Source organism: Piliocolobus tephrosceles, chromosome 14 (genome assembly GCF_002776525.5).
Source record: "Piliocolobus tephrosceles isolate RC106 chromosome 14, ASM277652v3, whole genome shotgun sequence".
Lineage (NCBI taxonomy): Eukaryota > Metazoa > Chordata > Mammalia > Primates > Cercopithecidae > Piliocolobus > Piliocolobus tephrosceles.
Window position 1 is genome coordinate 2,840,303 of NC_045447.1, and position 12,690 is coordinate 2,852,992.

General features: G+C 54.6%; 1 protein-coding gene across 3 annotated transcripts; it reads right to left on the minus strand.

The window, feature by feature from the left end:
- Window positions 1-4,038: 4,038 nt before the first annotated feature.
- PPP1R26 (protein phosphatase 1 regulatory subunit 26) lies at window positions 4,039-10,268 on the minus strand. 3 transcript variants are annotated; one of them, XM_023227718.1, is made up of 4 exons: window positions 10,135-10,268; window positions 8,877-9,009; window positions 8,599-8,737; window positions 4,039-8,501 (listed from the first exon to the last, which is right to left on the minus strand). In XM_023227718.1, exon 4 carries the CDS (start codon window positions 8,437-8,439, stop codon window positions 4,801-4,803), a length of 3,639 nt encoding a protein of 1,212 aa, XP_023083486.1. In that variant the 5' UTR covers window positions 8,440-8,501; window positions 8,599-8,737; window positions 8,877-9,009; window positions 10,135-10,268; the 3' UTR covers window positions 4,039-4,800. The 3 variants fall into 3 exon arrangements, with proteins under 3 accessions (XP_023083486.1, XP_023083484.1, XP_023083485.1); XM_023227716.1 differs by lacking the exon at window positions 8,599-8,737; XM_023227717.1 differs by having other exon boundaries at window positions 4,039-8,737.
- Window positions 10,269-12,690: the final 2,422 nt, after the last annotated feature.

Consider the following 12,690-nt stretch of genomic DNA (forward strand, 5'->3'; position numbering starts at 1 on the left):
AAAGTCACACCTGATGAAACCACTTCACTTGGATAACACCCCCAATTCTAGCTGAGGCGCTATAGGGGCCCAGGCTGGGAGTATCAATCAACAACAACAGGTGTCTCCCTCCCGCGGGCTTCACGGGCTCGATTCCGGCATCTCAGTTGGGCACCGAGTGCTTTAGTTGGTTGTGTCTAATAAAACGTTATTTCTGTACAGCTGCTAATGAGCTGATGGAAAGTTAGACTCCATTCGTTTATTCTAAATAGAGTAAGCATCTGGAAACATGAAAAACTCCAATACTCTGAATTGTGAGTGTGCCCGTCTCCCAAGCCCAGGCCTGGGCGTGTGCCCGCCAATCCGTTTCTCAGCATCTCGTAGTGTTTTAAGGGCTTTGGCATTGTCACCTGGCCCGAGCCTCACACCTAGGGCAGGTCTCATCACTGTGCCTCCCTCTCAGATGAGAAACAGAGCCTCAAGGAAGTGCTGTGAGCAGGCCGCACCGGAGCTCGCCTTGGGGACGTCCTGGAGGCGCGAGGCCATCGGCACCAGATCTGCAGATTCAGTCCTAACCTACTACGCATTTGCGAGTCATACGGAACGCCAAGGATCACAAATGTGGAGACCTACATCTTTGTAACAGATTTCCAAACTGAAATCTTGACATGCTGAGAAAAATCAAGTCCACTGATCTAACTGGATGCTAAACGGGTGTGTTTTCTGTTTGGGATTAAAGTGTTCAGAACGGAGGGTTGCAAAATGAAAAGAAAATGGCACCCATCTGTATTGTGTTCTTTCAAAATCTGGTAATTACAGGAAAGGTGACGGAAACACAGGGTAACATCAGTTTGCAGAGATATTTGAAAAAAAAAAAAAAAGGACACAGTCATTTCTGAAACCCTGTCTCTTCACTCCACAGAGCAGTCTTTGCTTTGTTTAGCCTTTTTATTCCACTCAGAAATTAAAAGCTAAGGCTGGGCGCAATGGCTCATGCCCATAATCCCAGCACTTTTGGAGGCTGAGGTGGGCAGATCACCTGAGGTCAGAAGTTTGAGACCAGTCTGGCCAACATGGTGAAACCCTGTGTCTACTAAAAATACAAAAATTAGCCAGGAATGGTAGTGCACACCTGTAATCCCAGCTACTTGGAAGGTTGAGGCAGGAGAACTGCTTGACTGCACCACTGCACTCCAGCCTGGGCGACAGAGTGAGACCCTGTCTCCAAAAAAAAAAAAAAAAAAAGAAAAAAATGTCTTATATGTCGCTTACTAATCACTGAATTTTGCTGCTGGGTTGGTTTAAAACCAGCCACTCCTCCTCTTTAAGGTATATTTTTTTTTTGGTGAGACCGAGATTTACTCTTGTTGCCCAGGCTGGAGTGCAGTGGCGCAATCTTGGCTCACCACATCCTCTGCCTCCCAGGTTCAAGCGATTCTCCTGCCTCAGCCTCCCAAGTAGCTGGGATTACAGGCATGCGCCACCACACCCGGCTAATTTTTGTATTTTTAGTAGAAACGGGGTTTCACCGTGTTGCCCAGGCTGATCTCGAACTCCTGACCTCAGGTGATCCACTTGCCTCAGCCTCCCAAAGTGCTGGGATTACAGGTGTGAGCCACTGCGCCCGGCCAAAACCAGCCACTTCTTAAACGTACATTTTCATTTCTATTTCTGTATTTTTTATCAGTAACCTTTATCTTTTCATTATAGTCAATATTAGAATGGTTTCTACTACATAGTAAAATATCTTGATATTGAAAAAAAGTCGCTTACATGTAGTACACAAAATACCAGAAGCCTCAAGGATTTTGCAAATAATGTGATCTGTCCCCCACCGTCCCCAACAGCCATGCCTGGGAATAAACCTGGTTGTGATTTGCAGATGTGGACTGTGGGCTTTGTGTTGTTCCTCACACCCCTTTAAACAGTTCCTTTCCTTCATTTTGAGGGAGCGGGGGTCCGGGGGCAATTCGTTTTCATGTTTATATGAGCAGACAAGGTGCTAATAATTAAATGTACTGCTTGATTTTCCGAAGCAAATGTATCTCAAGCTGGGAAAACCTGCTGTCTGAGCCTTCAGATTTTGAGCAACAGATAAAATAAGGGGGACTCTCCTAAAGGAAGCTTCGTCCCCTATATGGGGACGTGTGTGGAGAATATCAGACATGACCCACCAGAACTTTTTCCCTTTCCCATCCCCGTTCCCCGACATCAGGCTGACCCATCCCAGAGGACGAGAAACCTTAAAACCTGGCCTCTCCTCATTCTTTGTATTGGATGAAATGGACGCTGGCTCTACTCCCTGGGAAGAGAGAGGGGCTCTTGGGACATGACTCACATCTAGGTCTTAATAATTACAGACTTGCAGGCCGAGCGCGGTGGCTCAAGCCTGTAATCCCAGCACTTTGGGAGGCCGAGACGGGCAGATCACGAGGTCAGGAGATCGAGACCATCCTGGCTAACACGGTGAAACCCCGTTTCTACTAAAAACTACAAAACACTAGCTGGGCGAGGTGGCGGCGCCTGTAGTCCCAGCTACCTGGGAGGCTGAGGCAGGAGAGGCTCAGCGCTATGTGCACTGTGGTTGCAACGCCTCCCCTAGCAGGCCCAGGATGAGGTTTCCAGCCAACACCCCCACAGGCACTATCTAGAAATATAAATAAGGCATGGCGGGGCGTCTCAGACCTGTCATCCCAGCACTTCAGGAGGCAGGTGGATCACCTGAGGTCAGGAGTCTGAGACCAGCCTGGCCAACATGGTTAAACTCATCTCTGCTAAAAATCCAAAACTTAGCTGGGTGAGGTGACAAATGCCTGTAGTCCCAGCTACTTGGGAGGCTGAGGCACAAGAATCGCTTGAACCTGGGAAGCGGAGGTTGCATGAGCCAAGATTGCGCCATTGCACTCTAGCCTGGGTGACAGAGTGAGACACTGTCTCGGGGGGGAAAAAAGCAATATAAATAAAAGAGCACGGATTACATGAAACTTTCTCCTGGAAGCACTTAAGCAACATGCCACAATGAAGATATCAAACACAAAAGACAGGGCTGGACAAGAACGGCAACCGGGACAGGAACAGGGACCCTCGTCTCAGCTTCTGACCCAGCAGATGTTATAACTGTGGATGGCAGGCGGCACATGCCTGCATCTGGATACAAGAGTGAATTCTTGCTAAATCCCAGGGGTGCAGTGTGTAGACAAGTCACTTGCATGTTAGAATGCCAACAAGATTCAGCTCCAAAGTAAACCCTGCATGGCAGATGAGCCACGAGGCTCACCTGGGAGCCTCCAGTGACTCATGAAAGTTTGCTGAACAATTACAATGTACATGTCATGGCCCATCAGTGCCTAGCACTGCTTCCGTCTCTGTAGTAGCCACAGGCACTGCGGCAGCCTCAGAGCAGAAGGCACAGAGTACCAGGGCAGCATCACAGGGCGCCAACACTGAGGACTTGAAGCTGCCGCCTTCAACCGCAGCGCAGAAGAGGGTCCTGTGCATCTTGCCCTGGGAGGCGCCCACAGAAAGCCACCCAAAGGGCTGGCCTTGGTGTTCGGGCACACCTCTGACGGGGCTCCTGTTTGTGGAGGGCAGGTATGGAGAACGCTTATCCCCAGGACTGGGCTTTGCACATCGTCTCTGCCCTAGGTGTCTGAGGACCAAAGTTCTAAGCAGTGCTTATTGGTGTGCACAAGAAAAGAATTTGTTTTTTGAGATGGAGTTTCACTCTCGTCACCCAGGCTGGAGTGCAGTGGCACGATCTCAGCTCACTGCCACCTCTGCCTCCTGGGTTCAAGCGATTCTCCTGCCTCAGCCTCCCGAGTAGCTGGGATTACAGACATCCGCCACCACGCCTAGCTAATTTTTGTATTTTTGGTAGAGATGGGGTTTCACCATGTTGGCCAGGCTGGTCTCGAACTCCTGACCTCAGGTGACCCACCCGCCTTGGCCTCCCAAAGTGCTGGGATTACAGGCTTGAGCCACCGCGCCCGGCCAAGGAAAAGGAAATTGTAAACGCACGTGTGTTATCTTTAAGAACCATGATTAAAAAAGAACAGTAACTCCATATAAAAAGAGGTTTATTTCGATGTTAGAATCATCTAGTGATTGAACAAGATTGGACATGAACCCACCCAGGCCCAGGGCTGGGCCGCAGAGCAGCTGCTGCTGACATCTGTGTGGATTTGACATGCAACAGGGAGCAGTCACGTGCTCGCTGGCCATTGTGCTTCGAAAGGTTTTTCCAACGGACGGCTGTAATTGCAGTTTTCAGATGTGCTCTGGCCTCCAAGGACGGTGGGGCCAAGGGGGTGTCCTCTGTATAAAAAGTGCTGTCCTGGGAGCTTCCCAACGGACATCTTGGGGGCATCTGAGCGATTCCCAGGGAGGGCAGCTTGGCCTTCCTCAGGCTACCACTGCAGTCACTGCCGACATTCTCACCAATAACCAACTAAAAAGCATCAGAGTCTCTGTGAACCTGGCTGCGATGATAAGAACCAAATGTTTTCTAATCGAAGACTTGTATGCAGAACACAGAAAACTGCAGTTAGGAACACCCTACAAAATCGAACAACAGTATTCTCCAAAAATATTTTTTACATCACTTTAAATAATTTACAAAAAGCTACAAAAATCATATTTACCAGGACACGTCTGTTAAATAAAAGTTTCATGTTGGTGTACATATATACAGGGCTATGTATAACAGACTGTTCCCCCTCCCTGCAACCACAGAACCATCACACGCACGCACGGCTACACACACAGCTATGCCGCTTTCCACGAATGCACGGAACCCGGGACACGAACCCATAGCTGAAGGGCTTAGACCTTCACTACTGAGCTGCCGCCACTGTCCTCCGCGGAGGTGTCGCTGAAGTCACTGGCGTCACTGCCCAAGGCGTCCTGGTCCTGGTCATCCCTGTTGATGACCCTTCGTCGATACCTCAAGTCTAAAATGCTTTCCTCCGAGCCCGAGCTCCTCCTGTCGTGCAAACTCAGCCCTGTCTGTGCCTTCCTGCTTGGCCAGGGGCCGCTGTCCTTCTTCGCCAGCAAGTGTGGGCTTCCAAAGACAGGGCTGGGTCCGGCCTGGGCCTCCCTGAAGGCCGAGAAGGAGGGGCCCTGCAGAGGCAGCCCCAGGTGGGGGCTGAAGAGGCCGGCCTGCCTGCCCCCCCAGGAGACACCCTTTCCAAAGTGGAAGAGCTGGGTGGACAACAGCGGGGAGAAGCCCGCAAGGGGCAGGCTGGGCAGGCCCCGGGCGGGTCCCTCAGACCCCTTGTCTCTCTCACTCCCGATGCCCCCTCTCCATGCCGCATCTCTGCCTTCGGAGCGCAGCACCCACGGGCTGGGCAGCCGACTCTGGTGGGCGAAGTCACTCCAGGGCAGGGCACGGTCGGCCTGGGCTCCAGTGTCCCTCTCAGCTCCCGGGCTGGGGGTCAGGAAGCTCGGGCTCCCGCAGCCCATGTGAAAGGTTCCTCTGACACCTCCTGCCTCGGTGCCCACTGTGGCACAGCTGGGCAGCTGACCAAAAGCACTTTTGGCAGCAGGCTCGGCCCCTCGTGGGCTCTGGTCTTTGTGAACGTAAACGTTTCTCCTGCTCATGGAGAGCCCCTTGGCGGAGACACCGCCACTGGTGCTCCTGGGGGGCACCGGATCCCCTCGGGCTGGAACAGCAGGGATCCCCTTCCCGCCCTGGCTGAACAGACCAGCCGCGCCCTGTGCTCCTGCGCTCTCTGTGCCTCGAAGCCCGTCGGCCAGATGTGGGACCCCCCTGGCCCTCTGGCTCCGCGTGCACACGCCAGGCAGTGGGGCCGGCTCCCTCCTGCACAGCACCTCTGGCCTGGCTGGGCCCCCTGTCCCGAGAGCAGTGGGGCCCTCTGCCTGAACTTCTGAACTGCTCACTGACTCCTTGGCCTTTTCGGCCAAAAACTTTCTAATCTCCAGTTCGATGCTATCGTCGCTGTCCACTGAACTGCTATCATCAGACAGGGAGCTGGGGCTGGGAGCTGGGCCCTGGGACTCCCTGGGGAATGGATTCCCTTCGGAGGCGGACGTGGAGGCAGAGGCAGAGGCGGGTCTCCTCACCCGGAAGGCCAGGGCCGTGTCCTGGCTCCCGGGGCCCTCCTGCTTCGTCCTCTCTGCCGCGCTGCCAAAGACACTGGGGGGTTTCTTCCAGGGGCCCTCACCACTGTCTCTCTTGGACTTGGAGAGGCAGCTCTTCAGCACCGGCGGGCCCCCATCTTTCCAGTCTCTCCGGAGCCCGCCCAGCTGCTCCAGGAAGTGCGTCTGGGCGGTGCTGAACCTGACCTTCTTCCTGCAAGCAGCCCTGGGCTCCCTGCACCTCTTCTTGAGCTTTCGCTTGGACCTTAACAAGTCCTTGATGGCTGTGTCCAGGTCCTCGTCACTGTCCAGGGAGCTGCTTTTGTCTTCGGAGCTTTCCTTCTCTTCTAGGCGCCTCACCTCGTCTGTCTTACCCTGGCCCTGTGACATGCGAGTGTCACCGGGTCCCCTGGCGGTGCCCTCCCCTCCCGGAGCCTCGCTGGCTTTGCCCTGGACAGGCAGGTCCCGCCCCTCATGGCCAGGCTCGGCTCTCCCCTGGCTATGGTTGGCATCCTGGCCACTGTCTTTCATCACTTCCCGCATTTTCTTGGCCGTGGATGGCCTCACATGGCCACCGCCTCTACGCTTCCTTTTGCAGCCCAGCAGTGGGTCTCGTGTTTTAGAAAGAGGGGCCTTGGGGCCGCTGGTCTGGCTGTTGAGGCCAGGTGGCAAAAGTGGAACCTGGGCAGCCTGCGGGCAGCTCTCACCTCTGGCCAGCAAACTCCCCGACTGCGCCTTGAGGGCCAAAAACGTCCGGATTTCCTGCTCAATGCTGTCGTCACTGTCCACAGAGCTACTGTCGCCGTCAGAGTGGGAAGGCACGTTCGGGGAGTAGAAGACGGGGCTTGCAGACAGGGACCGGTCACTGCCCCCGACAGGGGCCGGCAGGATCGTCTTGGAAATGTCCAGGATTGCTTCTGCGCACATGAGCTCAGCAGATGTATCTGCCCGGCATGAGGACCGTTCCACAAACTCGCTCCTGGAGGCCGGGCTCGCTGGAGGTGGAGCTTTGGTTTCCTTCAGGAGCTTGGGGGAATGGTCAGCATCTCCCGGACCAGGGTCTGTGGTCTTGGCGGCCACTGGCTTCTTCTTGCTGAGTGTTTTCCTGTGGGTCTCGGGCAAGGCACTTTTTGGGGCACTGCTTGTGTTGTGTGTGGAAGGGTCAGGTGCTTTCTCCTCTCGGAGCTGGGCCGTCTGGGGTGGGTCCCCTTCGGTCTCCTTGCGTGTTTTCTGCAGCTGGTACAGCTGGATGGCCTCCTCGATGCCGTCGTCGCTGCTGGAGTCAGACGCCTCGGGTGCCTGTGCCAGGCTCGTGACTCGCTTTCCCCTCCTTGCTGCGCTGGTGCCCCTTTTGGTCCCACTTTTATTCTGTGCTGCTTCTGAAGGGCGGCAGGAGGTTGCTGGCTTCGTGCTGCCCTCGTTCTCCTGCGTCGTTGTGACCTTGGACCTGAGGCTTCTGGGCTGCACGTTCGTCTTCGCTAACCGGGGAGGTCTGCGGAAGGCGAACTCCCTCTGGATGCCCATCGGGCCCTGCCGAGGCACCGCCTTTGTAGCCGGCTCTTGGTGGGATTTCGAGAGTGACTTGGCCGGATTTTCATGTGTGTCTGGTTTCTTCTCCACGGACCCATCACATTTCTGGGTCTCATGCTGTCTCTTCTGGTTCAGAAACTGTTCTATTTCCGCCCTGATGCTCTGCTCAAAGGAGTCATCGCTGCTTACACTGACCGGGGAGGCGGAGCCCTGGTCCTCGCTGGATCCCACCTGGCTGCTGGGGCCACCACCTGATCCAGGTACAAGTTTTGGTGGACACAGGGCAGTCGGGGCATTGCCGTGAGCCGGTTCCGGCTTACATCTACTACCTCCGCCTGTGGCCCTGGAAGGCTGGGCTGTGCCTGGCTGAGCCCTACCGGCCCCGGGCTGTGTGGCTCCACTCTTTGCCTTTAGGTACTCCTGGATGGCCTCCTCAATGTCCCGGTCCACGGAATCGTCACTGTCTGAATCTAGCACCAACGGGCCAAAGTCTGCAGTTTCCTCCTCCCCCATGGGCTCAAAGTCAGCAACGAGACCACAGGCAGCCAGCGTGGGCGGTTCCTTGTGCACGGTGGGCTTGGCGGCCAGCCTGGCGTCGTGGCATCCCTCTGCCCTGTGGCCCCTCTGTGCAGCGCGCTCATCGCTGGTGCCCCGAGCAGCCCCGTCACGCTGCAGCGTGCTGATGAGCATCTGCACCTGGGCGCTCACCGACGCGCTCTCCACGCCCTCGTCAGCCTCCGAGAAGCACCCGGGGAACCTACAGCTCCCTGGCGGGCCAAAGGCCTCCCATTTGGACTGGAGAGCAACCACTGGAGGAGCGTTCATGAGAAACATTCTAGCAGACGGGGAGGGACGCGCAGAGGGGCGGCGCTTTATTTCTCTGCCGGCTTCACATCCTGGGCAGAAAGAAAGCACAGGGGCATGATGTAGCTAAGAATAGCGATAGCAGCCAGTACCAAGCGAGGCCCCAGAGGAACAGCATGTCGGGCTCACAGAGCTGAGAGTCGGGTGGAGCCCGATGTCCACGCCACGTCCAGCTAGCTGGGTGTCCTTGTGTGACTCACTCATGCTCCTGGGGCCTCGGATTCCTCGGCTGGGAAAGGAACAGTTTACCTGCTCCAGCCCAGGGCTGCTGGGAAGATTCAGTAAGAAAATGTTTCCAACCACCCTCCACGGTGCCACACGGGGCACGCACGCACATCACCTCCCCACTCTTCCCTTCTCACTCCGGGCTTCCACCTTCTCTGTTAGGGGGGAGAGGTTTTATTTACCTCTAAAGGTTGGCAAGCGGTACCCATGAGACAATGTCTTCAAATGCTTCTTTGCAGGTTAAAAACGACGACTATAAACCCAGGATCAGCACGACGTCATGCATAGGTTTATCTTGACCCAACCAACAAGCTCCTGGAACAGAAAGTTGTATGATGTGAGCCACTCAGAAATTATTTCCCCAAACATCTTGAAGGGCTGCTTTTACTAAACCCTCTCTGTGTTAAATGTCAAATGTAAATTTGCCAGGTGGTCTCATGGGACTAACTGTTATTCTTAGCTAACTGGCACAGAAGTCACCCTGAACACAGTGATGTCCCCTTCTCATCCTGTGCTTCCAGATTTCAGACCAAAGGTGGCTGCCTCAGCACAAGTGCTGGGCTGAGCTTGGGACACTTTGAAGACCTGCTCACGAAAGGCCTGGGGATTGCCACTGCAGGGAGGAAGCCCAGGTGTCTTAGAACAGTCACTTAGAACAATACCAGGGATACTGCACAGCTATTCATTCTTAACATGTTACTCTGATCCCCACCTGCCTACACCAAAATTGGAGTGCAAAGCGGCTCCTATGCAAGCAAGCCCCCAAGGCTTATGGACACTGAACTCCGCTTGGCTCAGAGGCTGTGGCTGCCCTCTGGACCTCAGCAGTGGGTGAAAACCGGCCCGTATGTTTTGCCTCTGTTGTAGATTCTTCTCTACTAGGAGCTTTCCCTGTTTAACCAGGCACTTTCTTCCTGACAAACACATAATCAGGTATTTACATGCTACCATCTTTTCTCAAAAACATGAGGCTGCGGCCAGGTGCGGTGGCTCACCCCTGCAATCCAGCACTTTGGAAGGCCAAGGCGGGTGGATCACCTGAGGTCAGGAGTTCGAGATCACCCTGACCAATATAGTGAAACTCCATCTCTACTAAGAAAATACAAAAATTAGCCGGGCGTGGTGGCGCATGCCTGTAATCCTAGCTACTTGGGAGGCTGAGGCAGGAGAACTGCTTGAACCCAGGAGGCAGTTTGCAGTGAGCTGAGATAGCGCCACTGCACTCCAGCCTGGGCGACAGAGTGAGACTCCATTTCAAAAAGAAAAAAGAAAAGAAAAAGAAAAAAAAAAAGGTGAGGCTGGCCACCTACACACAGGTGAGCCCAAAAGGGGTAACCAGCCATTAACCAGGGGGTGAGACAGATTCAGAAGTAAGTCATTTGCTAGTACCAATTTGTGCTCTAAAAGGGAAACTAAAATACAAGAATTACTTGAAATTACTTGAAATGCTCTGAGTCCAGGTTGACTGTGATCAAACGGCAGCCAGTGTTCCCAAACGGCCCAGGGATCAGGTCCTCATCACTCCACTTACACGCCGAGGCATCCTCTCTCTGCTTTTTCAACAGACGTTTGACTACCAGCATCAAAGAGAATCAGAGGCATCTAGTTACAGGCTGAAGCTACAGTTCATCAGTTTTTTTTTTTTTTTTTTGAAAGAAATACCATTAACTTAAGGGCTCAAAATTAACTTTTGAAGGAACTTACTTTAAGACATTTAACCACAAGTACAAATACATTTAACTTAACGTATTAAGACAAATACATTTAACCACAAGTAATGTCTAGCTATCCTGGACAACAGATCTGATGCTAGCTGAAGTGATGGTGATGGGGCACATATGTGACATTATCTACTAGTTCTCAAATTCTGGCCACCCACTGCAGCCCATGACATCTCCCGTAAAGTCCCCTTCACTGACACAGAGCACTGAGGACCAAGAATGCAGTAGGGGCTGTCTCACTGGCTAGCAGACCCATGCCTGCCTTACTGTAGGTGTTATTCAAATTGCGTCTGCAAAATGACATCAATGACAAAACATTTGCATTAGCCTTGGGCTGAGGAGGGTCTAAATTCAGACTATTAGCTCCTTAAACAGTACTACTACCTTAAGAAAACAGGCCCAAGTCATTCTCTTTCTGCTAGATGACAAGGTGGGGGAGGGGAGTTTTCCTGGGGAAATACTCTGTTCTCCACCAGCCACGTTTACAGCTTCTGACTGATTGCAGAGAGGGCCTGGACACCTAGTGAACAGTTTTCTAAGTTGTCAAATCACCTAGTCCAAGAATGGTGTTAAAAAATCTGGCCAGGTGCAGTGGCTGATGCCTGTAATCCCAGCACTTTGGGAGGCTGAGGCAGGTGGATCATCTGAGGTCAGGAGTTTGAGACCAGCCTGGCCAATATGGTGAAACCCCTCCTCTGCTAAAAATACAAAAATTAGCTGGGCATGGTGGTGTGTGCCTCCCAACTACTGGGGAGGCTGAGACAGGAGAATGGTGTAAACCCGGGAGGCAGAGGTTGCAGTGAGCTGAGATGGCGCCACTGCATTCCAGCTTGGGAGACAGAAGGAGACTCCATCTCAAAACAAAAACAAAAATGAAAACAAAAACAAAAACAGAAGAAAAACAAAAACAAAATCGAGGGGAGGGGGTGTCTTCCCAGGACAGCTTGTGGCTTTAAAACATTATGCAAGATGAATCATTCTTGAAAAGCCCCCTGGTTCAGGGATGGTGACTCACACCTGTAATCTTAGCACTATGGAAGGTGGAGGTGGGTGGATCACTTGAGGCCAGGAGTTCGAGACCAGCCTGGCTAACATGGCGAAACCCCATCTCTACTAAAAATACATAAATTAGCTGGGTGTGGTAGCCCACGTCTGTAGTTCCAGCTGCTCTGGGGGCTGAGGCATGAGAATCGCTTGAACCAGGGAGGCGGAGGCTGCAGTGGGGCAGGCTTTGTCAAACTGCTGCCCCAGGATACGGTCTTGAGGGTGGCTGCGGGGACACCCAGCACCTGCACCCCAAAGCCACACGGTGTCAGATTTTAGGAAGCGGGGGAGAACACTCGGTACCTTCTCGCTCCAGACATCAACCTTCCGGAGAGAACCAAAGCATCCACACTGGGCCCTCGCCATCCTAACAGTCTGCCCACCTGTGAGAAACGCCCCCAAATACTCTACATTTCTTGGTTGGCCGAAAAGCAGCTCAGCGAGCAGGTTTTCCCCCAGGGTAGGGAGGCCAGGGTCTGCAGGCCAGGGAGAGGAGCCCCGGTGCAGGAGCGGGCGGGGCAGCAGGAGGGCCCGCTCCAGCCACCCAGAAGTGGGCGTGGGCTAGAATTCCGCTCCCAGCCTTCCAGAAGCTGCAATTTTACAACCTCACAACAAGCGTCCCCCAGCAAAGCTGCACCGCCATTTCCTGTGCTTGGGAACTGGAGGCAAGGTGAGCCCCTCCCGGCTGCCCCCGCCCGACCTCCCCCGACTCCCGAGCTCGGGCTACTCACGGCCTGCGGGCTGGGCAGTGTACCCCACGGGAGCTCCCCTCCCCGAGGGCGCGCTCACCCCAGCCGCTTGGATAGGCGACCTAGTCCTTGGCCCGGCGGGAGCGAACGCCTCCCAGGGAAGAGGCCGGGCCTCCAAGCAGGTCTGCACCCCCGGAGTTATGTTTCTGGGATCCGAGGACTCGCGAGCTTGGGGCCCGGGAGAGCGGCCACCCTCCCAGAAGCTCCGCCTGGCGCAGGGCGTGAACCTCAGTCTCCAGGCCGGCCGGGCCGCGGCCATTCTCGGAGGGCAGCGGCCGCCCTGGGCCGGGCCCAGGCTCCCCACCGCGGGCCCTCACCTGCGCCTCACCTGGGGCTCCAGGACCGCGGGGCGCGCGGACTGAGAGTCGCACGGAGGCCAGAGCCAGGACCCCGGCCCGGGGTACGTAGCAGCCCCGGCGCCGATCCCCGTCTGCCTGCCCCGGGGAGCCCCCGCCGCGCGCCCGCCGCGGCCTGCACGGCGC